Source organism: Arvicanthis niloticus, chromosome 11 (assembly GCF_011762505.2).
Source record: "Arvicanthis niloticus isolate mArvNil1 chromosome 11, mArvNil1.pat.X, whole genome shotgun sequence".
NCBI lineage: Eukaryota > Metazoa > Chordata > Mammalia > Rodentia > Muridae > Arvicanthis > Arvicanthis niloticus.
Window position 1 is genome coordinate 71,773,403 of NC_047668.1, and position 27,594 is coordinate 71,800,996.

Here is a 27,594-nt window from a genome sequence, read left to right on the forward strand (position 1 = left end):
GAGACCCTAAAGGGACAGTAAGAGTTTGGTGGTGCTCCTGGGGTCCCTGATTTCTTTCACTTATCCACAGCCCTCTACAGCCCCTCTCAAAGAGAGATTTGTGGTCATCGGTCACATAGCACAGACAGAGGGCATGACTACAGGCCGCAGAGCCTCAAGACATCACCATATTCGTGAGATGCCTAAAGGCCAGAGGGTGTAGCCAATTAAGCATTCCTTTCCAGACTCTCCTCCTTGCAAAAGTTATTTAACCTCAGGCCCACCCTGAGAATGCGGGGTATAGCTTCATCCATTTTCCGCCATGACAATAAATATCTTAAGACCTAAGACTGTATCTTAAGACCTGGACTATCTCTCCTTTTTGGAGCCTCCCACGGGGAGCTGTGGAGAAAGTCTTCAACTACCAAGCCCCAATCTAAGCCCCACCGGTGACCTCTTTACATTCCAGCCATGGAGACCCAGCCAAGCCAGTCACCTTGACCAAGAGCCCTCTCCTTGCAGGATACCTCTGGGGCTTTTCCTCCTTGCCCCTTCGGCTGCAGGTTAACCCAGCCCGTAGGCCTTGTCTCGATCCTTCTGCGGCCTCTCAGCAGTACCTGAGAGCCCAAGGGCTTGAGACCAGTTGGTTCCTGGCCAGCCACCTTGACCCAGGGACCCCCAAACCTAAGAGCTCCGACCCCTCAGGGTCTCAGACTATTTACTCACCCCTGGAGTAGAACCCTGTGACTTCTCACAGCCTGGCATCCACCCGGAGTGAACACAGTCAACTTCCCTCACTTCTGCCCCTCTGAGCCTCGGCCCCAGCTCCTTGGGGCGGCAGACATGGGAGACCCACAATTCAGCCCAACAGGACCCACGCCCACCCACGGTCATGCTACAGACCAACACTCTTCCATCCCTAGAGACCTTTCTAGGCTCTGTTCTGTAAGTAACAGGTTGTAGAGCAGTGACTCTCAACCTTCCTAATGCTGCAGCCCTTTAGTACAGTTCCTCATGTTGTGGTGACCCCCAGCCATAACATTATTTCATTGCTACTTCATAACTGTCATTTTCCTACTGTTACGATTTATAGTGTAAACACTTTGGAAGATAGAAGTTTGTCGAAAGGGTCGTGACCCACAGGCTGAGAACCACTGTTCTAGCAGGACTTGGTCAATGCATGATAGTGGTCTGGTCGTGAGCATAGTTTAGACTCATAACCTTGGTGCTTCACAGTGAAGCAGAATGTTAAGCTTCACTGGGTACATTGCCCATGCTCCCTGTTCAGCTCCTCCAGTATCCAGTGTCTGGAAGTGATGATAGAGCCTTCTACCGAATGGCTGCTCACCCTGCCCTGAGGAAGGTGAAGTGCTTTCTGTGGGAGCGGAACCACTTCATGCTCTACTAGCATTAAACTCTGCTTCAGCTGACAGAGGCCCCGGCCACCACAGAGGCCGCCTGGGGGCTTCTCCAGCATCACTGAGCAGCACCTGTCTCGGTTGTTTCTGGTTCTTGGTGCTCATTGTAGACGGAGCAGCTTTTCATAACGCTCTACAGCTCGGTTTGGAATTGTGCGTTCTCTTTGCTTTCCCCTTTTAGAAGGGATAGATTTAGCTCTGGCACAGCAGATACAAGCCCTCCCTTCATCTCCAGGGCTCTTTCTGTCCACCCCTCCCCAGGCAGGCTATTTACAGACTTGTCATGATCTGCTCGTCATCCTACCACGCGGGTCAGTCCACCAGTGAAACAGAAAGGAAGAGAAGGCCCCAAGCCAGCGAATTTGGGCAGATGAGTCTTATATAACACGTGCTAAAAATATGCAGCTAATTGGACCAGAGAAGCGAAAAAACGACTGTGCCTTAGTCTTAGTCTGAGACACTAAGACACGATAGAGGAACACTTCCTCCCAGTAAAGATGCCCACATATAAATAATTTTACTCTGTGTGTACTCTCTCTTTTGCGGCTTTGTAACCATGCTCAGTTCCTACTTAGTCCCCCACCCCCACCCCAGGGATGAAGTTTGGGCAGCAGGAAGCAAGTTTTAGAAAAGATGCCGGGAGCAGCTGCTCCTTTGCAGAAGACAGAAGCGTGTTTAGGTGGGTGAAGACGCTAAACAAAACCCAATGCTTAGAAAACTCAAACTCAGGGCTTTCTTTTTACTCTAGAGGTTGGTAACCATCAGTGGTTTTTTTCTGAGAATTGTGTGGAACACTGTCTTCTAGTTCATGTCTCTGTGCCTCTATCTCCCCTCCTTCTGCATCATTTATCTTTACCCCCTGGCCTCTTCCCTCTGCCTTCCACATGCTCAGGACTTCCTGGTAGAACTGTATTGTATATTAGTTGCATTTAGTTACTGAATTTCCATAGAACACTCACACCTGACGGTGTGGCCAGGCTTTAGGGCATTATGTTCCTGGATGTCTAGCCTAGTGTCCAGTCCAGGATAGCTCCAAGTACTTTTCTGTTGCATTTATGAGCCATTCAGTAAATTAATGGAAAAACCAAAGGTTACATGCTGTCATTTCTGGAAAATACAACGTGAGCAAAGTCTATTCATATCCTTTGGCAGACAGGTGACACTTCCAATGCAGCTTCTCAGTCACCCGATTATTATGCTGTGTGATACCCCAGAAGAAAAGTGAGGACCCATGGAATCTAAAGAGAGCAGAACAGGATGTCATGGGGTGAGTTTAAAAGGGGTTCACTTTGGTGTTGGCAAAACACATGGGTTAGAGAGTCACAGGGTTGTAAGTCTGGAGATATGCTGTCACTGCTTACTGGTTTACAGATGGAGTAGAGGCTGAGGGTATTCAGAAAATGTGACCAAAATTACATGGTTAGTGACAGATCCAGAATAATGCCTGATGGTTCACTTTGGACATCCAATAAATGTTACAAACATAGGAAATGGCTCCTGAATCCAGTCCGACCCAGACCCTATCCTGCCTGTTCCTGGTAAGACAGTGGTCATGCATTGCTCTGTGAAACCAGACTGTCTGCCCACACCCAGTCAACTCCAAAGGAGGCTCCTCCTGTCTACCTTTTAGCACAAATGCCTCTTATATAGTCTGAAGATGGTCTCATACTACAGGTTGCTCATGGACTTGACTGTCTCATGATTGATTTGGGGAGACCACCATCATGTCATCAGGTAATTCATGGCACGTGGAATCCACTTACTGTGTTTGTTATATAGTTGGCTTTGTGTGCCTCAAAAATCTGTGGGTACAAAAGAGATAGCAGGTAAGAGATCAGAGCTGCCTGGGTAGTGGCTCATCAGGAGGAGGCTATCGGGATATTTGAAGAACTGAGACAAGGGGAGGTGTCTACGTTTCTCCTGCCCATTGCCCCACTCTGGGACACAGGACCCATGGGTTTAGCTGAAGCCCCTTTCCATGCTTTTTGGGAAGCTGCTAGGAACAGAATTGTGCTCCTGGTTACCTGTTTTGTTATCTGTACCTCACATAACTTCCCTGACTTTTACATCAACTCAGATCCCGACAGACCCCAGTGGGGATTGTAGAACAAAGACTAGGGACATTATACAGTTTGCCTAACATTTAGCGTACTTTAAGCTTTTTTTATTGGTTTTCTAGTTTGTGTGGTGTGTGTGTGTGTGTGTGTGTGTGTGTCCACAGAGGCCAGAAGGGGGAGTTGGATTCCCAGAGATAGGGTTGCAAGTGGTTAGGAGCCACCCAACATAGGTACTGGGAGCCCAACTTATGTCCTGTGGAAAAGCAGCACGGATCCTATGCCGAGCCTTCTCTCCAGCTCTGCTTTAACTCTATGCTTAGGTACATTCATGTTGCCCCCATTTGATTGATTCCCTTTAGATAGGCTCTTAGGTGTTGCCCAGGCTGGCCTTAAACTCCTCGGCTCAAGTAATCCTTTTACTTACAGGCACGCACCACCGTATGTGCTGGTGTGGGATTTTATTGTTTCGTAACTCCCTGAACTTGCCTTACTGTTCTACAGCTGTAGCGTTATGATGTACTGTAATTAAACAAGTGCCTTTGATACTTATGGCATACCTGGCTCTGCACTGTGATCTACACTAGAGAAATCACAGAATATCCAAGTTCATGGAGCTTAGAGATCAGGTGAATATTTGAGGACATTCAAACGTGATTAGATGCCGGAATGAATTTGATGAGGAAAATGCACTAAAACACCTTCCAGGAGCATCATCTGGCTAAGCTCAACTTGGCCTGTGTATCTCCCTGTTGGTGCCTTCCACTCTGCTCGGAACTGCATGCGGTGTTCTGCATTGCCAGTGTTCCATTAGGGCATAAGTTCCCCCGCACTCCTGAAGATTTTATAGTTTTTAGATGTCCCCGCAAGGCTAGTGAGCATGGATATCCCTTGGTAGCTGGTCTGATGCAAATCTGCAGATTTCTATATCAGAGTCATGGCATCAATGACGTGTTCATAAAAAGATAAAGAGATAAAGAGAGCTTGTTCTGAGGGTGTGTGGAGAGGTATCGGGGAAGGGTATGTCTCAGCGGGCCCATGCAGAGGCATCCCTTCCCCCTGACGGATCAGTCACACACCGGTATAGCATGGAATAGAGTTTATTCAGGGCATGGGGAGGGGAGCCAGGAGGGTAGTAGAGGCAGAGAGAGGCAGAGAGTAGAGAAGTAGAGAAGTAGAGGCCAGCCATGACCACATGGAGAGTGGGGGAAGGGAACGGGGGAGGGGCGAGGGGACAGAGAGAAGTTTAAGACATCAAGAGATCCAGAGAGAGAGGAGGGGGCAAGCAGCCCCTTTTATAGTGGGTTGGGCCTACCTGGCTGTTGAACTTGCAATCCTCCCACCACTGTCTCCCAACTGCTAGGCTTCCAGGCTTGCACACCATTTGCTCACACTTACTTTTTTTCTTGACAGCTGCATCTACGTTGTAGTTAGTAGGCGTGAGTTCTGCTGTTTTCAAAGGCTGAGTCTGCAGCTTTGGAAGCCTTTCCACCACACGGTAGCCACTACTGTCCTAAGCTGCCAGTGATGCTGTACTCGCACTGCACCCTAGTCCTCAGGGAATGCCCGAGGACTCCTCAAAGGCCCTTGGCTGTAGTGGAACTACCTGCATGCTCTTTTTCCTGCAAACAGTGTCCCATCATTCTGGCTGGGTATTTGTCAAAAGTCCCTTGTGTTTACTGTCCTGACTATGATCACATAATTGAGACGTAACCTTACATAAAGGGTGTGAAAGTATGAAAACTCAGCTGGATGTGGAAAAGGGGCAGAGAAGAACTGCTAACAAAACTGCTGAATTATGGGCAAGAGAACAATGCCGTTCGGTACTGAAGCGCAGGTGACAAGGGCCAACAAGTGTGAGTTCGTGTCACTTTATCAGCTCTGCTACAAAGATCCTAAAGTTGGAGATCACACATGGTCTGTTATCTACGGGAGACAGTGCGGACATCAAAGGCAGAGGCCTCGAAGCCCTTGGGCATGTGTTAGTGCCAAATGAGTGCTGACATGGGCTTTTGTTTTTGGATAAATGTTACAAGTTTGAATGCATGTTGTCAGTTCAAATATTTAAAGTGCTTATTTTCCAGCATTCTTTGAATGAATTGCATTTTGTTGGCTTAACACTGTTCCATGTACTACAAATGAGAGGCAGACAGAAGGTTCCTCCTAGAAGGGCCTTGAGCTGAGGGAGCCTCCTTCTCCTAGAGGGGCCGTGAGCTGAGGGAGCCTCCTTCTCCTAGAGGGGCCGTGAGCTATGAACATCTTTGAAGTAATGTCTTATCCAAAAGTCAAACAGAAATATTAATGCTTCAAAACTCACATACTACTCCAAGTTTATAAATAAAATAGTGATTTTCTCCAAAAATCTTTCAACAAAGTCAGGACAGTAACTGAAATTGAAATAACAACCTGCCTCACCTGCTGGGTCATTTGGAAACCTTTTGTGATTTAAGATGAGCCTGCCTTACCTCTGCTGTGGTGCCTGGTGATGCCCAAGATTTGAGTCCTGTTGCTGTCTCAGGGTCTTTCACATGTGCTGCTGTGAGGAAAGGTCCTCCATGTGGGAAGCTCTCTCTGCTGATGAGCTGGTACAACAATCCACAGCCCAGCCTGCAGCCCTGTGTATGAGGCTTGGCTCTTATCTAAGAAGGTAGGCATTGAGGGCCAGCAATGCCCACCAGCAATGGTGGGCATTGCTGGCCCTCAAGGGCACCATCCTGACCTGACCCCCTGAAGATGGGCATGTGCTCCCTACACACCACAGACTCCTTTAGGGTTTGCTCTGCTGATGTCAGCTTAAGATGCTAATTTATTAAAAATGGTGTTTGTTCTGCTCCCCTCCCCTCCCCCTGTGTAATAAATAATTCAGTAACTGCTCAGGCAGAGCATGGATGTGCTTAGAAAGCGAGGGAAACCTTTGGGCCGGCTCTCACACGGTTTTGAAACACCCAAGGATGAACTGCCTGAGTCACTGCTTTGGTGGCAGTGAGCCATAAGGACTCATCCAGTAGTGTCTCTGCCCTCTGGGTCCTCCCCCAACATGTTTTCTGTCAGAGAGAATCCAGGGCAAAAAAACAAAAGCCAAGACGTTGGCTCTCTCGCCCCCTTGTGGCCAGTTTTGGTGGACAGTTTCAGGAAGTGTCAGGTTTGTGAGCTCACAACACTGTGGGGAATGCAGCCCAGCAGCCCCTGGACTCACTTCCTTTTTCATTTCTCTGAATTTTGTGTTCTCTCCCTTCCCTTCCCTCTTCCCCCCTCCCCCAACCTTTTTTTTTCCTTCTCTCTTTCGGAAGGTTTTTACTACATACTATGTGGCCCAGGTTGACCTCGAACTGTGGTTTTCCTGCTTCATCCTTCCAAGAGCTGGGACTGCAGGTGTGTAGCACCTTGCACGCCCCATCATTATGTCTTAGCAGCTGAACATTCCACAGCCACGTTTAACTTTGGTAGATTTTTCCACTGGAATTGGGAATGTCGTCTCCTAATTCTGACAGATTTCCTCCAAACCACTTCCTGTTCTTATTAACCAGGGCAGGGACCAAACCCACACATTCTGCTGATCTTACATGTTCATGCTGCAACAGGCATCTACAGACAACTGCAGATGTCACATGGAATCTACACATTAATCCTGAGTTAGACTTGGACATTTCAAGTTCCAGAAAATTAGGCCTGCTAGTATGGACTTATTAGGCGGTGACTCTTAAAATGTGCTTTACATTTAAAAACAGACAAAAACTGTCCACATTGGTTGGGGAAAAAAGATACAACTCCTTTCAAACATTTCCCTTTAATTTATGTATCTGTTTTGCTTTTGTTTTGATTTGTTTGTGTTTTGAGATACACGCATTCAGGAGGGTTGGCCGGCCTGGATCTCACTATGTAACTCAGAATGGTCTTGAAGGCAAAGTGATCCTCCTGCCTCAGCCTCCCAAGTACTAGGATTATAGACATGTATCACCAACCCGACTTTGCATATAGTTCTATAATTGGACTTAAATTAAAACATATGCTCAGGTGTTATGGCAAATCTTGCAGCTGTCCCAGCCTCAGCTGCATCCATTGACCTGCAGAGAACACTTACTGCTTCCTGTTTCTTGACGTTTAACTCAAGCTACATGCTATGGGTAATATGGGTAAATGTGGACCTGACAGGCTCCACATTTTCAGTGGGTTGGTTTTATTCTTCTGGGGTGCATGTCACTGTTGTAATAACAGTTCCAATCCTGAGTTCCTACTGTGTGCTCTTAAAGACAGCAGCGCACTGACTCTGCAATACGCACCTTTTCCAGACTCCAGAAACTGAAGCTGAGCAGGCAACTACAGGAATCTGGGAGCAACACCCTCCCACCCCAGGGCATCCTATGATTCACACAAGGGTCCAGGCTCAATCTCCCTCTGCTTCTACCCCCTCCTCTGTTCTTAGCCATCTTAGGGATGAGGGATGGTTGTCTCTGTTTACACCTGGCCCTAGGGTGGGGCTGCTGGGAGACAGTCTCCAGGGAAGGTGTTAGAATGGTGTGGACAGACTGGCTGGAGGGGTTCTGTCTCTCAGTTCACTCATCTTGTGGGATTTTTGAGAGCAAGGATGACTGTACAGTTTATCCTCAAAGAAAGGACAATGTGAAAGGGACATGTCTATTGCGGGCAATTTTCAAATAACGAGCGCCTGGTCCAGCTTGTTCCCAGACAGCCGCCATTTTCCTGCAGCTCCAGCTCTGGACTGCAGCTCCAGCGATCTAGAAACACCGGCCCTGGCACCCACGAGATGCCAGCATGGGGATTGGCAGAGCCATCCCCCACACTGTCTCCACAAAGCTCTGCTAAACCCCAGACAACACCAGCCATCCTCACGGTACCTGGTAGAAATGAGACTCTCAAAGCTTAATAATTAACCAATGGATTTATATATTTGGAAATAATTAATAAGATGCCCACACAATCAAAGTTGTTACCCAACACCTAACCTTTAGATATAATAAATTGTTACCCAGGACTGCTCTTGACCAATTCGTCCTCCTCCATGGCTGCCAGTCTCCTCCTCTCTCTCCTCTTCCCCCCCCCCCCCCCCCCCCCGTTTCCCACTCTTCGCTCCTCCCACAGTAGCTCCTCCCACAGTAGCTCCTCCCACAGTAGCTCCTCCCACAGTAGCTCCTCCCACAGTGGCTCCTCCCACAGTAGCTCCTCCCACAGTAGCTCCTCCCAAATTACTGAGCTTTATTACAAATGTAGTGGGGAAAATACCCTGCTACACTTGTCCGTAAGGACTGAGGGAACATACAAAAGCCAAGTATGTCCTGAGTGACTTGGAATCTATTTCTTTTATTTGCTCCAAACTGCCCCTGGGTGTTTTCTCCTTGTTTCTGTGACTTGACTTCTTGGACACTTTTGGATATGTCATTTGTCAGCCACCAGTCGTAGCAGCAGCTGTTGATACAGTTGGTAAACTTTATGTGACTCTAATTTACATTCCTAATGTGGGGATTACAACCTCCATCCTTGTCACCCAGGCCACGCTCCCCTGGTTGATGGGGACCACAAATACACTAGCATGCCTTACTCAGCAGATTCCAGGACAAAATACACAAGCGCACAGATAAATGCCCTCACAGTGAAGAAACTTGGGTCTGGCAGGAAGCTCTCTGGTCACTCCCTGAACTCTCCGCCCTCGACCTGTATGATCGCAGAAAGTTTCTAGACTCTGGCATCATAGGCTCCCTGTACACTAGCTCTGACCTCCTCTAACCCCACTGCCCTTGAGGATCTTCGAGCTCACATGGCAGAAAGAGGAAGTGCCAGGCTGAAACTCTTCCCTGTGGTTTCTTCTAGGAAAAACAGCAACAACAACAAAGTAAAAACAAATACGCTTTGGGGATCCAGACCTCATGCTTTAAGACCTCTGAGTCTGTTCATCTGGTCCCTTGGGCTGCCCTCAGGTGATGGGCAGAGTGGGTGTGAGCAGACAGTTGATATATATGTGAGATGTCACTGGGGTCCTTCAGGGTTTGTTTTGGTGACTCTCTAGTAGTGGCAGACAGGAGACAGGTGTGTCGTCCTCTGGCTTCATTGCATCACTGTATGATGTGCGGCTGTGTTGTGGCACTGACCTGAGGTGAGCTGTTTTGCATTCACTCGTATCATGCCATATTCTCCTTGAAAAGGCAATCTGCATACCTATCTTGGCCAGATTTTTAAGAGTTTTAGAGCCATTTTCAAGTCTGTGTCATTGGGAGGAAATATAGTGAGCCTAAGTGAGCACAGTTAGCAGGTGCACCTTTAAAGGTGGGCTTGCTCTCTATTGCTGTGGGCATTGGCTGCCATTTCTGAGGTGTGGCTGTAGTCCAGCCCTTCACTGAGCTGCCCTGCCATTGAACTGCAAGCAAGTACATACAAAACAAAGGCATGAACGAAAAAATATAAAGTGTCTTGCTGGTATCTGAAGTACTTGGAGATCTCTGGCTGAGCAAATTCAAGTTGGCATGGAAACAATAGAAAGCAGGCTGATCAAAATGAGAGCAAAGATGACCGTTTATGTCCAGGAACATGTCTACAGATCCATGCATACAGAGTCATGTGCCCACACACGTTATATACGGCATCTATCTGTACACTCACAAATACTCATAAAGGCTTGGATTGATGCACTATCCCAGCCTCCCCATATACACATCACAAAAGCAAATATGGACACAGTCCTCACACACGTCTCAAACTCTTCATTGAATGAACTGCAGTGACCGGAAATCTTAATAGACACCAATTCCTAAGTGAAAACATGACTTACAAATTCACTCCAAGCATAACCATGTGTTCCTGTGAGGGGAAAAAAGACATAATTGCATAGATCATCAATATTTTAGTGTATGGTACAAGGTACTCTGAGTGCAGATGGTAGGAAAAGGTGTGGGCAGCCTTGGATTGAACGATGGCAAGACCCACATTAAATGTGTTGCCAAGCACTGGGAAGGCAGGCAACTGGGGGGAAGGAGAGCCATGAAAGACAGGCTGGCTGCAGAGTTTGGGGAAGGCTTCCAGGACTTTAGCTGAGCTTTACAGGATGGACAGCTGAGTTAGGAGAGAGAGGGAAGGGGGATTTAGCTAGCAGAGTTCCATCTCTCAAAAGAATGAGGGCCTTCAGAGCTCCAGTCACAAATCCTGTGTGAGGATACAGAGGTGGGTCCACAGAGGGACTCCAAGGGACTGAAGGTTATTGACTAGCCAACTTTGAAGGTCTACTTGAGCCCTGGGATTTGAAGCTGGCCTGACAGCCAGTTCTGCCCAGTATTTTCCGGGATGCAATAAATTCACAGCTCGCTTGACAGGCTGAAAGGCTCTTACTGCTGTAGGGCCACGCAAGAGGCTATAGGTAGCTGAATTTTTATCTAAGTTGATGCCATCTTTTCAAAGAGCTGTCAAATCAAAGTCTTGGAAAACAGACCTAAGTGCTCTTGGTATAGTCCAAGAGTTTGAACACTCTTGCTTAGAGAAAGATCTGTAGGAATCAGGCAATTTTTATTTTTCCTATTCATCCAAGGAAGTCCATATAAGATGTCCATATAAGATTCTCTCCCCTGTCTCTCTCTCTCTCTCCCTCTCTCCCTCTTTCCTCCTCTCTCCCTCCCTCTCTCCCTCTCTCCCTCTCTTCTTCTCTCCCTCTCTCCCTCTCTCTCCCTCTTTCTCCCTCTCTCCCTCTCTCCCTCTCTTCCACTCTCTCCCTCTCCCCCTCTCTCTCCACCTCCCCTCTCTTCCTCTCTCTCCCTCTCTTCCTCTCTCTCCCTCTCTTCCTCTCTGTCTCCCTCTCCCTCCCTCTCACCCTCTCTTCCTCTCTCTTTCCCTCTCTCCCTCTCTCCATCTCTCTCCCTCTCTCTCCCTCTCTCTCTCCTGCTCTTTCTCTCTCTCCCGCTCTTCCTCTCTCTCCCCTTCTCCCTCTCTCCCTCTCTCCTTCTCTCTCCCTCTCTCTCCCCTTCTCCCTCTCTCCCTCTCTCTCTCCCTCTCTCCCTCTCTCTCCCTCTTGCTTTGTTGCATAACGTACTCTTTTCTGATGTGGCAATCACTTTTTGAGAAAGTCACTTAATCTTGAAACTCAATTTTTTTTCAGCAGTAGGATGCATTATAGTTCACGATTAAATAAGTGAGCATGCATTTAAACTGGAAACCCCACTTCTAAACATTACTTAAGTAATAAAAGTCACATATGCTTTGAGTAAAACGTTTTACAATATCTGAGAATGCTTTAAGATACAGTATAAAGTAAGTGTGGTCTGAACTCCCAACCTCTGACACCCACTCCCCAGAAGTAACTGACCTTTTATTTTTGCATTTAAATGTAAATAAATGTATGTAGTTTGGCTTGTCTTTTTTTTTTTTTAACCTGCTTCACCATTTACAGCATGTTCTAAGTTGGTAAAATCATTTTATCCAAAGATTCCAGTTGCATCTTGGAATATGGAGTCTGCAATGGAGACCTGGCTGGCTTTCAGAAACTGTCATAGGTATCTTACTACTACTTTTAAATGTTGTGGGAGGAAATTTTCATGCAATTAAATTTCCCCTAAACCTTGCCAGCCTAGCATGCATAGGACCCTGGTTTCAGCCCCTCAGCTGCCACAAACAAACACTAAGGCAAACTAACATTCATTCATTCATTCATTCTTTTATTTAAAAAACGTTTTCTACTTTCCGTGTACAGAGCCATCCATCGGTCTGTAACAAGAGCTGTATGCAGATGCATCTGCAGGGTGTGAGTGCCAATAGAACCATAGTCAGTCTCAGGAGAGCTTGGTAGCTGAAGGCTCTAACAGGAGAGTGCCATCTGAGCTTCAGTCTGAACATTAATCAAAATTTAGACACAGAGGACAAAACTGGGCTTCTTGCAGATACTCAGAATTGTTGGCATTACACAGACCAGAATTACTTCTTTCCAGAAACTTCTTTTCCCCTGTAAATGTTTTTCATTCCTTTAGCCCAGATGACTTTGAAAAGACCAGAGGAACCTCAGCTTCTCCATAGATGTGAGGATTGGAGAACCTCTCACTGAATTACACTTAGAGTCTTTGCTCTCTTGTGTCCTAGTCAGCAAGGCTCCTGGTGCACAGAGGCCATGGGGCAGCTGTGTGAGGGAGCTGTGTGAGGTAAATAAGGGGTATTCTGCAGCCACCATGCAGTGTATCTGTCCTGGAGATAAAGTCAACACACAGGATGGAAATGTCATATCCAGACTGCAAAAGCCGCACCATTTGCTCTCAGGTTTTAGTAACTCAGGTCCCAAACAGTCCTCTGTTAGCATCATAAATATAACTGACTTCCAATTAGTAGACTCTGATAAAGCTTCAGAAGAGAGTAATAAACTTATTCATTACCATCTTAACAAATGCCTTATTATCCTTAATCTTAATTTTAGTAGCATTTTGATTACTCCAAATAAGCCTATGGGGTTTATTCAAACATTAAGACATAGATATCAGCTGAGTTGGGTATGGAAAGGATCCAGACATGCTGGTTCTATTCTGGTGCTCACTGACATCCCTAGAGGCTATCACATGCTTATGTGTGCCTGGGCTCATTGACTGTGAGGCTCTGTGGGGGTGAGTCACGTAGTCCATCACTCAGTTTTTCCATGCATCTGGACTTTGTTGAGGTAGAGACTCATTATACTGTAGCCCAGGCTGTCCTCAAACTCAAAAGCATCCTGAGTTCATGTTGACCACATGTGTGCAAGTGCCCACAGAGGCCAGAAGAGGGCATTAGATCCTCGGAAACTGGAGACACAGATAGTGGTGAACTGTATGTAGGTGCTAGGAACGGAACCTGGGTCTCAGCAAGAACAAAAAGTGCTTTTACTTGTTGAATCATTTTTCTAGCCTTGGCTATGGCTTCTGGTGTTGCATGCAGCTTCAGGGTTCCAGGACTGTAGAGAAAGGATGTGTTCTGTCTCCTCAGTGGTGTTGCTGACATCTGAACTCTGAATTAGGAGCTGTTGACTGATTAGGTAAGAGGCAGCTCAAGTTAGAGGGTGGTCGCACTGCTGTATACAGTCGTCAAGAGTCATCTGCTTACGAAATTATGTCTCTGCATTCTGCCTTATGTAAATTCATTCATACCTTAAACAAAAATAAAAGACTTCAGTCCAGTGGCCTCATTTACAAATCCTTGTACATTTAGGTTTGAGGACCACTCCATGGTGACAGAGGTGTCCTGTAGTATCTTGATAATGCTTGTTTTCATGTCCCCAGAGTGATACAGAACCCCTTCTCTTTTCATGGATAGAAAGTGAACTTCCTGTTCTTTCTCAAATCTTCCCTCTTGCCTGGGACTTTTCCTGTGACTGAAGGACAAAATTAAACTTACCCTAAACCATGCCTGCCTAACATGTATGACACCTTGAGTTTGATCCCCAACACAGCTACAAACAACCGCTAGCTAAACTAACACTCATTCATTGATTCCTCCGTTAAAATAAAGAGTTGGTACTTCTTCATACAGAGCATCTGTGAGTCAGTGAGAAAGCAGGAGTCTTAACAAGAGCTGCATGCAGATGCTTCTGTAGATACAGAGGCCACTGGATCCTTCCCTTCGTCAGGAAACCGGGACTGCCTAGACTAGGGTGTGTCTGGGAGGCTTTCAGTCTTCCAGTAGGACCCAGGAAGAATAACACTACACCATGACCACAGCCACAGCTGTCACTGGCACCGTCTATGTGCCAGACACTGTAGTTGTGCTCTATGTTGTGTCACTGAGAGGGCTCTGCTTTATGTCAATTCCTTAACTGGAGAGAAGGTCTTGAGTGATGGCCCTGGCTGAGGGACACCGTTTAGTTAAGAGCTTCTTTATGCCCCAAACTGACAGCACATAGATGGTCACTCAAGCATGCTCTGTGTGGACAGGTCACTTTGGCTCCTTAATGCCACCACCAATTTTCCATCTGCTAGGGCAGCAGCAATTGTGAGTTCAGCAGAGGCCTTTTCAGAGCATAGAAAGCTGGCTAAATCACAACCAAAGTGGCCAGAATTTGTAAAGCCACTCTAGAGCAAACAGGATCCCTTATACTTAAATGTCTCTGTGTAGAGGACTTGGGGGACCACCACCCCTCTAAGGTCTCCACCTGTCACCATGATTTGGTACCACTCACTGCAGGATTCTAGGGTCCTTGATAAGATCATTGTGACTGTAGTCACACTCAGTCAAGTATAACCCACCATGCCAAATGGCTGGCTGGCTTTCCTACTTGTTTTCTGGCTCACTCTCTTTCATCTAAATAATTGTGTGGAAATACTTCGAATCGCATATGATCCAAGGCAGAACATTGGAACGTGCTGACTCAGCAATTTCTGGTTTGGGTAGGGAATGCTGGGAATTGCTGAAATAGCCACCCATGTGAAAGGAAAGAAGGGAAGGCCAGGAGACAGTGCTAACCAACCCCAAGGACATAAGTCCTCTAGCTATTCAAAGAAGGTTAGAGATGGTGACTTGTCCACCAGCCAACTCCCTAACCTTAGTGTGAGTCATGATGTAGCCCTGGGAAGAAGCCATTCTTGTTGGATTGCCATGAAGAAGAAAACAACAAAGATACAAGCACGATTTTCTGGTCTAATACTTCCCTGTCTGTTTCATGGGGCTTCTGTAGAAAGAGTATGAATAAGTGTGAGTATGCTCTTGCCCCAAAACAGTGCAGGATGCTGCACCCCCATGCCCTGGCTATTATTGACCCTCAGAGGAGGTTCAACACATGGTTGAGGTATGTGTGTCACCTGAAGGCACTTGCAGCAGCCAGGAGCAGCAAGAACCTCTCTGTCTGATATGAATGTTCAGCAACTGTATGGGTTCTTTCAGATGGCCTGCTCCTGTATGGAGACCTGTATGGGTCTCGCACCTACCAATCCTCTGAGGGGATAGAGTAGACAGAAAACTCCGGAACACTTTCCTTCACTCATTGTATTTATTTGTACTGTAAAAATTACCATGAACACTGTGGTCTGAACATGTAAGGAATGGTATTTGGCAAGGAGAGATGCTATATGCTGCCAACTTGGACAAACCTTGAAGACACCGTGCCAGGTGAAAGGGCCAGTTCTCACAGGCATTTGTATACAATCGGCATATCTAACGAGACAGTAAGTTAGGGACTGCCAGGGATGGGGCCTGGGGGAAGTGGAAGGCGCCTGATGGGGGAATGCCACCACAGAGTGATAAAACGTTGTGAAATTGCTGGTCACAACTGTGGCTCGGCTCTGCCGATGGCACACTTCCAGTGGTGTGTCCTACCTGCCTACAGAAGATACCACTTAAGATGAACTTCACAGTTCAAAATGTTCACGTGAAAATAAGGGCGTTTATAATATCATGCTATCACCATTCCTGGTTTTCCACATCTGATCTTCGCCTGCCTTTTGATGTGGACATTACACTGCATGCTTCAGAAAAACTTTTTTTTTTTTTTTGTAGGAAACTCGAATCTGTTTTGTCTCATGGTCTCTACCATCATCTTCTTTACTGAACACATTTGCCTAATTCCTTTCCGAAGGAGGCATTGAGGCTTCCAGGCATGTCCCGATGGTATTTCTCTAGACAGTTTCTATAGACTGAAAAAAATGAGGGTTTCTTGGGAGTAAGGATATCATCTTGGAGTTAGAATGTCTTGCTGCGAAATGTGTGTTCCTTCTCTAATCTGCTCCTCTGGTACAGCTTGGGGGAGAAAGGCAAATTCTATCCATGAGGGTGACGGAGAAGCATGTGTGCTAACCCATCTTTCTGCAGCCAAAAAAAAAACCTCTCCCTAGTATCTTAGTCTGCACAACATGTTCAGGCATGGTGCACCTATGTAGACACCTTACATGTAAGTGCAAAACACTGCCCGTTAGCCACAACTCAGAGCAACCATGGATAAAAGCAATCTGCTTTTAAGGTTTACTGTGCCAAGTGATCACATATTAGCATGGGGGGTTCATATTCAGCACATGGATATGGCACGTGGACACACAAAACTTTTATGAATGTTGGAAATTGTTTAAACACGGGGAAGAAGGCAAGGATGATTTAGCCACAAGCTAATTACCCATGATTCATAGTTACGCATAGGAAGCAGTGTTTACTTTGGATCTCTTTAATTTGCTTTGTTGGGATGAAATTTTGGACGGAGCGGAAGTGTTCCTGTGTATGTGGGGGTGGCTCTGCTCTCTGTCCTAGTGGTGGCAACTAAGCTGAAGTAAGTGTTTTCATAACCTTGTGATTTTTAAATTTAATTTATTTAATGTATGAGTACATTAAATCTGCTGCATATATATCGGCCTGCCTGAAGAGGGCATTATATTCCCCTATAGATGGTTGTGAGACACTATCTGGTTGCTGGGAATTGAACTCATGACCTCTGGAAAAGCAACCAATGCGCTTAACCACTGAGCCATCTCACCAGCCCCAGCCTTGTGATTTTTAAAGTAATCTTTGTATATGTATCTATAAACCCCGGGGAAATAGTGTACTGTATTACCCATTTGAATGAAGATTGTTGTTTGTTTATTTGTTTGTTTTTGAGACAGCATTTCTCTATGTAGCCCTGTCTTCCTGAAACTGTCTCTGTAGACCAGGCTGGCCTCGAACTCACAGAGCTCTGCTAGCTTCTGCCTCCCAAGCGCTGGGATTAAAGGCATAAGACAGCATGGGATACCACAACCTGGCCTAAAGTATGCCTTTGAAGGGCAACTTCAAATTTACGATTTGTCTTCACTGATACAAAACAAGTTCATTCATGCTAACTGCTGCTGTTACCCCTCTAGGACGCTATCATGTATTTTCAATCCATTCACTTGCTGGCAGACATTTAAGTTGTTTTAAACTTTTTACTGCCACAGAGTTTTACGTGCATACCTTTCCCTCCGGGTGTGTGCTTAGGAACTGTTTATCAGTAGGAAATGAATGTAGGCTTTGCCAAATTGCCCTTTGACTAGGCCATGATAGTCCACACTCCCGATAGCAGCTTACAAAACTGTGTTCATATTGTTAGCAGCACTCAGTGAAGCCGAGGGTCCAGGTTTGCCCCTCTCCCTGTTAGTGTAATAGGGCATCTTATCATTTAAATTTGTGTGTTTTTCTGATTGCCTGTAATGTGGAAGTCTGTGGTACAATAACCAGTAACTTTATGTTCCCTCAAAAGAAACTGTTCACATCCTCTGTTTTATTTTCTGTCTTCAGTCTGTATGTTACTGAAAGGTGAGACTGTCTGTCATATACTTGACTAGGGAGTGTTACTCTGTTTCAAGTCTCTTCTTAATTTTAAAATAAAAGTCTTGTTTCTCTTATACTCAGGTCAAATTTTCCCACGGCACGGCACCTGGGGGACCTGGACTCGTGTGATGATCAGTTCGAGTTGTTCCCATGAGCCTGCGCTTTGGGGCCTGGGATTCTTTTTGTCTGTGAAAGCCCCAGTTTACGATGCTGTAGTTACATTTGCTGTGAAGTAGACGTTCCCTGTGGAGCAGCTCCAGTTGTTCTTCTGTATTGACAGTTTCTGACAGTGTATTTTTGATTTTTTAGTTTTTTTTGGTCATTTGCTTTTGTTTTAAGATTAGCCCTTCTAACTCCACAAGAAATCTATTGAATACTGGATGGGAAATGCAGTGATTTTTTTTTTTAAATGACCTTTTCTTTCGAATGGTGAAAGATGTATTCAAGGTTTTGAGTTTTGTATTGTTTTGTTTTATCTCTTCCAGAATTTTATGAAATAAAAGTTACCTAAAGAAATCCTTAGGGAATAGACCTCTGGCTGAGGGCCAGGACACAGACAGGGAGTTTTCTACAGCATTAACGTTTTCATGTTGTGTTTGAGACTGAATCTCCCTTTATACCTCAAGATGAGCTTGAACTCTCAACCCTCCTGAGGCTCAAGTGTTAGCAGGTGTGCATACCATGCTTGATTTGTAAAATGATCTTGACCAGAGACTGAAACTGTCTACAGCTTCATTACCCTGCCCCTTAATGGAATTAGCATATTAACCAAAAATTAATGCTTAATTTTAAAATTAGAAGTAAAAAAGGAGGTTGTTGCATGGCAGATGGGGATTTATTGTTCTGTGGTGAATGCCAGCCATCGTCTGGTATTTAGGCGAGCACATTTACTGTCCTCATTTGAGTCTAAAGAGCTGATCCTGAAACCGATGGCCGACCGAGCGACACTTGCTGGGAGCGCATTTATTCCTGCTTCTCCCATTCTAATTTTGAGGCTCGTTGATAAAGATGTCACATTTGCATGAGGCACTCTGCCTGGCTGAGGAGAAAACAGCTGTCAAGGTCATTGCCAGAGTCTATTCTTGACTCTGCTCCAGTTTCCCCAGGAATTACCAGATCCCAGGCTTGGTGATGCTCCAGGCCAAGTGTCTGACAGGCCATTTCCAGCACATGGAGAAGGGCTTGCTGGGGGCCTGTAGAGGGCAGCTCAGCCTTGGGTCTGTCCAAGGTCTTTGTTCACACTTCTCTTGGCTCAGGGTAAGATGTGTTTGGAGACTGGGAGCAGTAGCTGGTGGGTAAGCCTAAGGCTTGGCATCCATCAAGGACTTCTGAGAGCCCAGTCCTATCAGTAAAAGTCCTTGGCGTTTGAACTGCCAGGCTAATTTCTTTAGCCTTTCTTTGCTCAACGCGGCTGAGTTTTTCTGCCTGGGGTCGTTCACTTGGTCACTGTTGGGGTTTGGGTGTGAAAAACATTCTGCAGGGCTCCCATGTTTAAACACTTGGTACCCAGCTGGTGGCACTGTTGTGGAGGCTGGAGAAACGTTCGGAGGTAGGGGTCTAACTGGAGGGAATGGGTTGCTAATGGGCAAGCATTGAGAATGATAGCCAGACCCAGTTCTAGTTCAAGCTCTTAGCTCTCTCATCTCCTGAGATGGGAAGAGCCCCAGGCACATGTTCCTAACATGAGGGAATGTTACTTTCTCAAACTGTGAACCAAACGTTTTCTGCAGGAGCGTTTTGGAAGGAGAAAAGGGAAGGTCTGTGCTAAGATGAGTTGGTGCGTCCTGATTGGACATGTTAGCCAGCGGAGCCAAGTAATGAGTTTTGATATCTGGACCTTGCTGTTTTGTCTCAGGAATGAGTTAGGCGTAAGGGAGTGGCTAAATAAGGGAATAGAACCTGGGGGCTAGCTTTAGGGATTCAATATAACAGTTTAACAAGGGAGAGGGAAGTAGGAAGGGCAAGACCTGCCGGCGCCATGTTTGTCGCGCTCAGGCCTGCTGAAGCCCTTCAGCTCGGGGTCTGGGTCCTGTATAGTTGGTCTCACCTTGCTGACCTTGGCCCTATCACCATGCACTGCCTCCTTGCTGGTCTTCCTCTTTTCCTACGGGCTCCACATGAGAAACCCCCTGAAGGCTAAAGCAATAAAGCGCCCACTTCGTGGCTGAAAACAAGTACTCTGAAGGCGCTTGAACTCTTTGTGAGATGTGTTATGAAGGGCTCAGACTCCCTTGGTAAGAGTTCAAATTAAAGCAGTCAAAAGAACCCCTATTTTACCCTGAAATTGCTATGTTAAAGTTTAGGTTTACCAAATAGTAGGATTAAGGTATAATTATTAACATTACCAAACTGGTTAGCCACTCTTGAAAAGCACGCACTACAGGGCGCCCTTCCGTAGCACTGAATGCACATGCAAAGGAAGGTTTGAGCGATGGGAAATCCATTGCCACTCTGGAAACACAACTTTTGAACAGAAAGAAACCCCAGAAGTGCTTTGTTTAAGTGATACTGTACCACAAAACACCAACATTTTCCTGTTTCCAAGGAGCTCAGAAAATATCTGAGTAAAACACTGCAAGCCAAATAAAACTGTGGGTTACAGTAGGAGAGTGTCCTCTATGTGGCAGGTAGCTTTCTTTCACTTCTTTCAAGGACAGGAGGGTTGGTCTCATTGCCCTTCTTGACTTTAGCGAGCAGTGCTTGAGGTAAGATTCCCAGATGGCTCTAAACTAAGTCTATAGCAGCTAGTCTCAACTGTCAGCATTTGAGTTAGATTTTTAAGGGATTCTCAACTCTGACACCCCTTCCTCATTGTTACATAGAGACCTGAATGTCTGTGCAAATGAACAGTTAGTATTCTGGTGGTAGTGGTGGTGGTAGATAGGGGTGTGTGTGTGTGTGTGTTGCTTGACTCTAGGTGTGCGTACATGTTTGCATGTGATATTCAGAAGTTGACCTGTGTACCTTCCTACTGCTTTAATTTTTAATATGGTATCTCACTGGACCTAGAGCTCCCTATTCTGGTTAGGCTCGCTGGCCACCAAACTCCGAGGCCACTTGTCTCTACATCCCCTGGATCTGGGGTTATAAATTTATACCACTATGTTCAGCTTAACATGAAAGACATGCCAAACAAATCTCGGAACCAACCAGGACTTGGAAGCATAGGACTATCCCCATAGCATCTTCCCATGAGGCCAAGGGAAGAGCAGTGAACACACACACACACACACACACACACACACACACGCCTGACCGGCCATAGTCAGGTGCAGACCCGTTAGTCTATACTATAGACTAAACTATACTCTTCTTTCTTCCTTTATTCTCCCCCCCCCCCGCTTTCCCATCCATCTCCCCCACCTGAATATCTCCTAGATATGCCTAACCCATGGCCTGCCAGCCCCCAGAATAGCTACAAGTGAGCTCAAACACAAAGTGTAGGTTTACTTAAAACATTATAAGATTTTTTTTTTCAAAATTTAAAACTATTGCTCGGCTTTTGAGTGAGAACTTTGTAAATGACAATGTCATACCACAGTGTCAAGGGTTAGACGCGCTTAACTCCCACACTTTACATACCACCTAGAATCTCCACTGAGCCATGCTGCCCCCAATAAGGAAACACGAAAGACATTAAACCAGAACATCTGCTCTGTGTAACAGGCAGATGCTGAATCAGGAGCTATTGGCTTGGTTGTCGCCTCTGTCCCTAAATCTCTCTTCTGATCTTTGTTGATAGGAAATGCTCAACAAGGACTGTGCATTAGAGTCCCCTGGGGAGTTATAACCCAATCCACGTGCCTCCCACCACCACCCCCCATGCCCCAGCAAGCATGATTAGTTGGCTGGCCAGCCCCAGGCACATGTTTATTCTCCAAGTGGGGTTATTGTGCCAGAATTGGGATCTAGGGTCATGGAATATCAATTCTTGGTATTTTTGTGTCTACTGAACCTCATCTGTAGTCGAAGTAGGCAAGGCTCAGTGTGGGATGACATATTCCAAGAAGTAAATGAACTCCTTGGCTTAGACGCTCACCACCTCTCCTCCTGCCATCCCGCCTACTGTCTCCGCCTATTATGTCAAACATCTTTTTTCTGAATCTCTTTTGGCTCTTGGAATGAAGCTCGCACACATGCTATGAAGTATTTTCTTATCCTAGGTGAAGGGCAAGGAATATATGAATGGCAACATAGATTTCTTTGAGTCCCAGAAGCCCAGAAATCTAACCATGATTTCCAATTTAGTTTTTGAGTTAAATCACATGGGAGGTGTTCAGATGCCAGGTAAGGACCAAAGACTTTTTCAGAAAATGAAAATCTCTGATGATAGACCCAAGGTAGGAAAGCATCACACAGTGTCACTGTTTTATGGTGAAAAAGGCTCCCAAGTATCTCACTACAGAGACTTAAGAAGAAGCTGGCAACAAACAAGGGCTTTGCCTCAGTGTCCATGGTTGGGTAGGTACAAACTGTTACTGATCGGATGGTATTGACAGGGAAGTGATGACCTCAGGGGGTACTGACAAGCCAGTTCTAGCTGTTTACTCAAAGACAGCTAGAGAAACGAGGAGATCTCTTATGCGGTACAGGCCCACTGGGAAGGTTTGTGGGTGCAACCAAGAGTGTCCTGTTTAAGCCATGAAGGAACAAAATGAAGGGCAGGAAATATGCGACATTAGAGCAGAAGATGGCTAGGGGGTAAAGTACAAGTGTGAAGTTCTGAGTCTATTCACAGAGCCCTGCTCGAGCTGGTTGTACACATCTTGAATCCCAGCACTCCTGTGGCAGGCTGGGAGGAGATAGGAGTATCCCCAGAAACTTGTAGATCCAGCTAACCTGGAAGATACAGTAGTGAGCAAGAGAGACCATCTCAAACAAGGTAGAAGTGGGGACCAATACCCAAGATTGTCCTCTGCCCAGCCCCCTTACACACAAATGTAAAATGAAGTGTACGGAATTAAGCAGTGTTTGTGGAAATGGGCCCTTTGATGGTTATCTCAAATCAGGTTTATGAGGTTCTGCCAGCTCTTGAGAAATCTGGTGGCTCCCATGACAAGGTGACTGACTGTTACTGCTCAAAGAGGTTGCTCAGCTTCTGCCTTGGGGTGGTTGTCATTCTGGTGGCTCCCATGACAAGGTGACTGACTGTTACTGCTCAAAGAGGTTGCTCAGCTACTGCCTTGGGGTGGTTCTTCCAATTCTCTAGGTCCGAGGAGGATAACCTCACCGTGAGGTGATGGCGTTGCAAGCCTTCCTGATCTGGGCATCTTAGTTATTCTTATTTTGATGTCTTCAGTCTTTGAAGAAGACAAATGAGGTTAGGCATATTTAGGGCTTAGCAGCTTGGCATCATAGTTTTCAGACAGACAGTCCTTAAATGATTAACCTGTCTACAAGCAGAGTGGAACAAGAGTATAGCCCAAAGCTTCAGCTTGTAAAGGAGACAGATGCCAAATGAAAGCAGAGATGCCAAGCCTCAACCTACGTTTAGCTACCCTCCGGCCATCTGCAAGCCCAAGGGGGGGAGTCAGTGGTTGGCGGCATCTCTGGCACACAGCAGGTGCTCCGAGGGCGGATGTCGAATCTGGCTGTTCTGTTCACTGGGATTGTTTTCCCTTTTGTGTGTACAGTTTTTTCAGTCAACCATTTACTGTGTTCTGTCTGTCCCCTACTCATACTGTAGCTCAGCTCCATAGCAGATGCAAGACGCTAACCTCAGGGAACCCTCCCGACTCCTAGAGACATCTTACTGGAAATTCTCAGGCAGCTGTCTCCCTGGAGATGCCCTTAGCTACCTTGACTGGGGGGCTTTGGAATGGTTTCTCCTACTTAGCAAAGACATTTCTAGTGGTCTCAGTGACTCGGGAGACCTGACTCAGGAGACCATAGACTACCTATGGCAGAGGCTCACAGTCCTGCATTCTGGGCCTGTCCACATAGTCTAAGAGCTTGCTGGTACTGTGGATTCTCAGACTCTAAACAAAACTTGCTGAACAGAAACCCTGAGATGGAGCATCTGTCTGTTTTGATGGGCCTGCATTACTCAAGGCCCAGATGCATAGACCTAGTGCTGTGTGTGTGTGTGTGTGTCTGTCTGTCTGTCTGTCTGAGTGTGTGTATATATGCATGCACATGTGTATGTCTGTGTCTTGTGTGTGTGTATGTGTGCATGTATGTATATATATATATATGTGTGTGTGTGTGTGTCTGAGTGTGTGTGGTATGTATGCACATGTATGTCTGTGTCTTTGTGTATGTGTGCATGTGTATGTATGTCTGAGTGTGTGTGTATGCACGTGTGTGTGTATGCACATGTGTGTGTATGCACATGTGTGTGTATGCACGTGTGTGTGTATGCATGTGTGTGTGTGTGATTTCTCCATTCACATTTGGGTGTCTGTCACATTTCCTCTATCTACTGAGATACACATTTAATTATAACTAGAGGGTACTGGTCTTGAGTGTACATATCAGCCTGGACAATTATCTCAGCCCCCCATCCCTTGTCAGTGGCCCTTTCCCATGTGGAAGGAGTTTAGGAACACACAGGGTGTCCAGTTTGTGTCTCCAGTGACTCTGGACTTAGAAACAAACAGTTTGACTCACAGACCATCCCTGACACACCTCCATGATGGTACTGAAGGGGCTGTATGCATGTGCAGGAGACAAACACTAATGGTTGCCCTACCAATGAAAACTCAGTCCTGAGGCAAAAGGCCTTTATATGCTGCTAGGGATTTCTGAAGAAAAGATAATTCCCTTGGAACCAAGTAATGCTTTGTCAATATTGAATTGTCCACTTAGCCTTTACTGTGACAACAACCAAAGCATATGCAATAAGATGTAACATGAGCCTCTACACACAAAGGGGCATCAGTGCAAGTGACTTACTTCCCTTTGTTTGGCTTTGCTCTGCAGGAGTAAAAAACTAATTAGGTTGGCCTATCTAGTTGAAGCAGAAGCATTTGTGGAAATAGGAACTACCCATAAGGGGTAAATATTAGCTTGAGATACATGGCCAAGACTTGTAGAAGAGAAAAAGAAATGCATATAATTTGTTTGAGTAGGATTAAGAAAGAGCAGGGAGTGGTAATATCTCAGTGTGCTGTAACGTGAAAGAAATCTCACACTTGGAAACAATCGCACGTCAGGAAGCACATGTACTCACTGCACTACTGTGGGTCCTTCATGGATTGTTAAGTTCTTTAGAACCATGGTTGGCTTTCATTTTGTGAAAAGACATTTCAATCAAGTTGAATGGAAGACAAAACTACATACTAATTTTGAACCCTAAGTACATGGATTACAATGTTCTTTACCTATTATTGTCAATACTTGGGTGTTTTATTCAATTAACAATGATTAGAACTACTAATAGGAATGAGGGCGTTAGGGTGGGCATGGGGAAAGGATGCAAATGAAATCTTAAGAGTTCTTTTCCTGAAGTAACAGGGCCACCTCTCTGAGCAGAGGGCAGCAAGACCTTGATGCAGATCATGTCTGCTGCGTGAATGTCAAAATGAACAGTAAAGACTCTAGCACTCCAGAAGTTCAAAGGAGAGAGAATGTCCATGGTCCACTCTGACAAGAAAATGTTTCAAGCAAGAGAGATATGTTAAAGAATGGGAACAGTTTCAAGCAGGGAAGGAAGGGGGAGGGAGGGAGGGAGGGAGGAAGGGAGGGAGGGAAGTGAGGGAGAGAAAGAGGGGTCTAGAAAGAGAGAAATCCTACTTCAGTGAAGAGGCTAGGAGGGAGCACAAAGCACCATGACTTCCAAGATGGTTCTGAGAAAACACACAAGAATGAGGGATGAGCAGGAGCCACGGAGGAAGCCACTCAGGAAGGGAAGTGGGCCTGGAAGCTTCTGCCTGGCTCCTAAGGTGCTCAGTGGCAGGCTGTTTTCATGCTTCTGATGCTCAGATGTTTAGATGTTGGTCCTCAGCAGCTCTCCCCATCAGTAGCAACACCTACAAAGGGGGATCGAGAAGGAAGTAGACCCTTCTTCCTTCACTGTTCTCTCTCTCTCTCTCTCTCTCTCTCTCTCTCTCTCTCTCTCTCTCTCCTCCTCCTCCTCCTCCTCCTCCTCCTCCTCCTCCTCCCCTTCTCCTCCTCCTCCTCCTCTTCTTCTTCTTCTTCTTCTTCTTCTTCTTCTTCTTCTTCTTCTTCTTCTTCTTCTTCTTCTTCTTCTTCTTCTTCTTCTTCTTCTTCTTCTTCTTCCTAAATGGACATTGACTTACATACAGTAAAATTCACCCTTTCCAGTAATTTAGCTCTGTGTTTTGACAAACATGTGCAATCATAGACACTACCACAAAACATGGAGCATTTTGGGCCCCTCAAAATTATCATCTTTCCTTTTTATGGTCAATCCCTCTAGCCAGCATCAGCACTTGGGAGAGCTCGCCAATGCCTGTAACTTCACTTCCTCCAGAAACTCACTTACATGGAACTGTAAGTCTGTACATAGCCTTTTGACTCCGCCACATTAGCATCTGAGAGTCATCCACATTTTTGTTTCTGTTCCTTATCTGTTCCCTTCTATTGTACTGTGTGGAATTCCAATGTTCGAGTGGACATCAAGCCCTCGATGCGGGTTAGTCGGTCTTTCAGTTCTTGGTGAGTATAGATAAAGCTGCTGTAAATATCTGCACACAGAGTTTGGGGTGGTGTAACTTTTCCTATTATTTGAATAAGTATGCAGAAGTAAGATTGCTTATTTAATTTTATAAGAAACTTTCCAAAGTGAAAAGAAGCATTTTAATTCGAATGAGCAGCAAAGAAGAGGCTTAGAGTCATCCCCCGAGAACTTCTAGTCAATGACATGTCACGTTTTACTAGCTCTCTGCAGAAATTAACCAGAGTCCTCCTCAGCCACAGATATGGGGAAAGGATTTTGAGTTTTTAAAGGCACCAAGTGTCTTGGTGCAAGAGGAACCGAGTCACCCTGCCCTCCTGGGAGACCATAGAGGAACAGCATGGAGGAGGGGAGAGATACCATGTTTCCTCAGGCAGGAGATTTGAAAGAGTAGAAGAATGAGCTCCTGTGGCTTTAACCCCTCAGTTACAATGTTACAGGAACGGGATTTGATCTGTCTCCCTTAACCACATTCTAGCAGCAGGGAATAGCAAGTAGTGTGACAAGTGGAGCAGAAATGATAACTTCAGTCCTTGGAGCCTCAGGACTGAGAGAGCTGGAGAAGGGCAGACTGTGGTCACAGCATCCCTGTCATCCGCTAGTCTGACAGGCTGCCATGGTGCTCGTGTAGCCCTGAGCTGGGTTTGCTGTGAGAAGCAGTGCTGGACGACCCGCTCATCTGCTCAGTGAGGCAACAATCACTTCTTTCTACTCTTTGTTTCTCTTCCTCCAACCCCTGGTTTTACCATAATTCTGTTGCTTTTATTTTTCTTCCTCTAATCTTCGGACTTCTAAGACCCCTTCTCCTTGATAGGTTGGACAGTAGATCCCACCCTGTTCACTTCCTGCAGACCCTGCCCTCCCTCTACAACAGTTTTGAAGAGGCCATGCTGGTTTTATTTATTTATTTTTTAAAATTGGGAGTAAGATGGGCATGGGGAAGACAGTCTCATCATTTTCTCTCGGGCTAGCCCTGAGCTCACACTGATCACCCGCCTCAGGTCATGTGCCATTACACCCAAAATTAGTTAGGATTCAAAATTGCCTTAGCAAAGAAGTAACCCAGTTCCTTGTGGTTTGGAAAGTTGGCGCAGCACTTAATTTTAAAAGGCTCTGTGAATCCACAGGGAGGCAGAAAGGATGAGAGAGGGAGGAAGTTTTAGCTCTCCTTGAGCCTTCTCCGAACTCTGCCTGTTGCAGCTGAAACCTTGGAATAGCTGGTGTTGACAGCATGGGGTGTGAGGCTTGTAACAAAGTAGGTAACCTGGAAACTGTTTGGGTTGTAGTACCG

General features: G+C 45.9%; 1 protein-coding gene across 3 annotated transcripts in view; it reads left to right on the forward strand.

Moving 5' to 3' along the window:
* The window catches only part of Prkce (protein kinase C epsilon), a 486,892-nt gene that overhangs the window by 266,066 nt on the left and 193,232 nt on the right, over positions 1-27,594 (forward strand). The window contains exon 2 of one of the 3 annotated variants that reach the window (XM_076942408.1): positions 2,550-2,664. The exons of the other annotated variants lie outside the window; for them this stretch is intronic. Coding sequence (XP_076798523.1) covers positions 2,655-2,664 — 10 coding nt within the window. The 5' untranslated portion in view covers positions 2,550-2,654. The remainder of the gene's footprint in view (positions 1-2,549; positions 2,665-27,594) is intronic. 3 annotated transcript variants of the gene reach the window in all.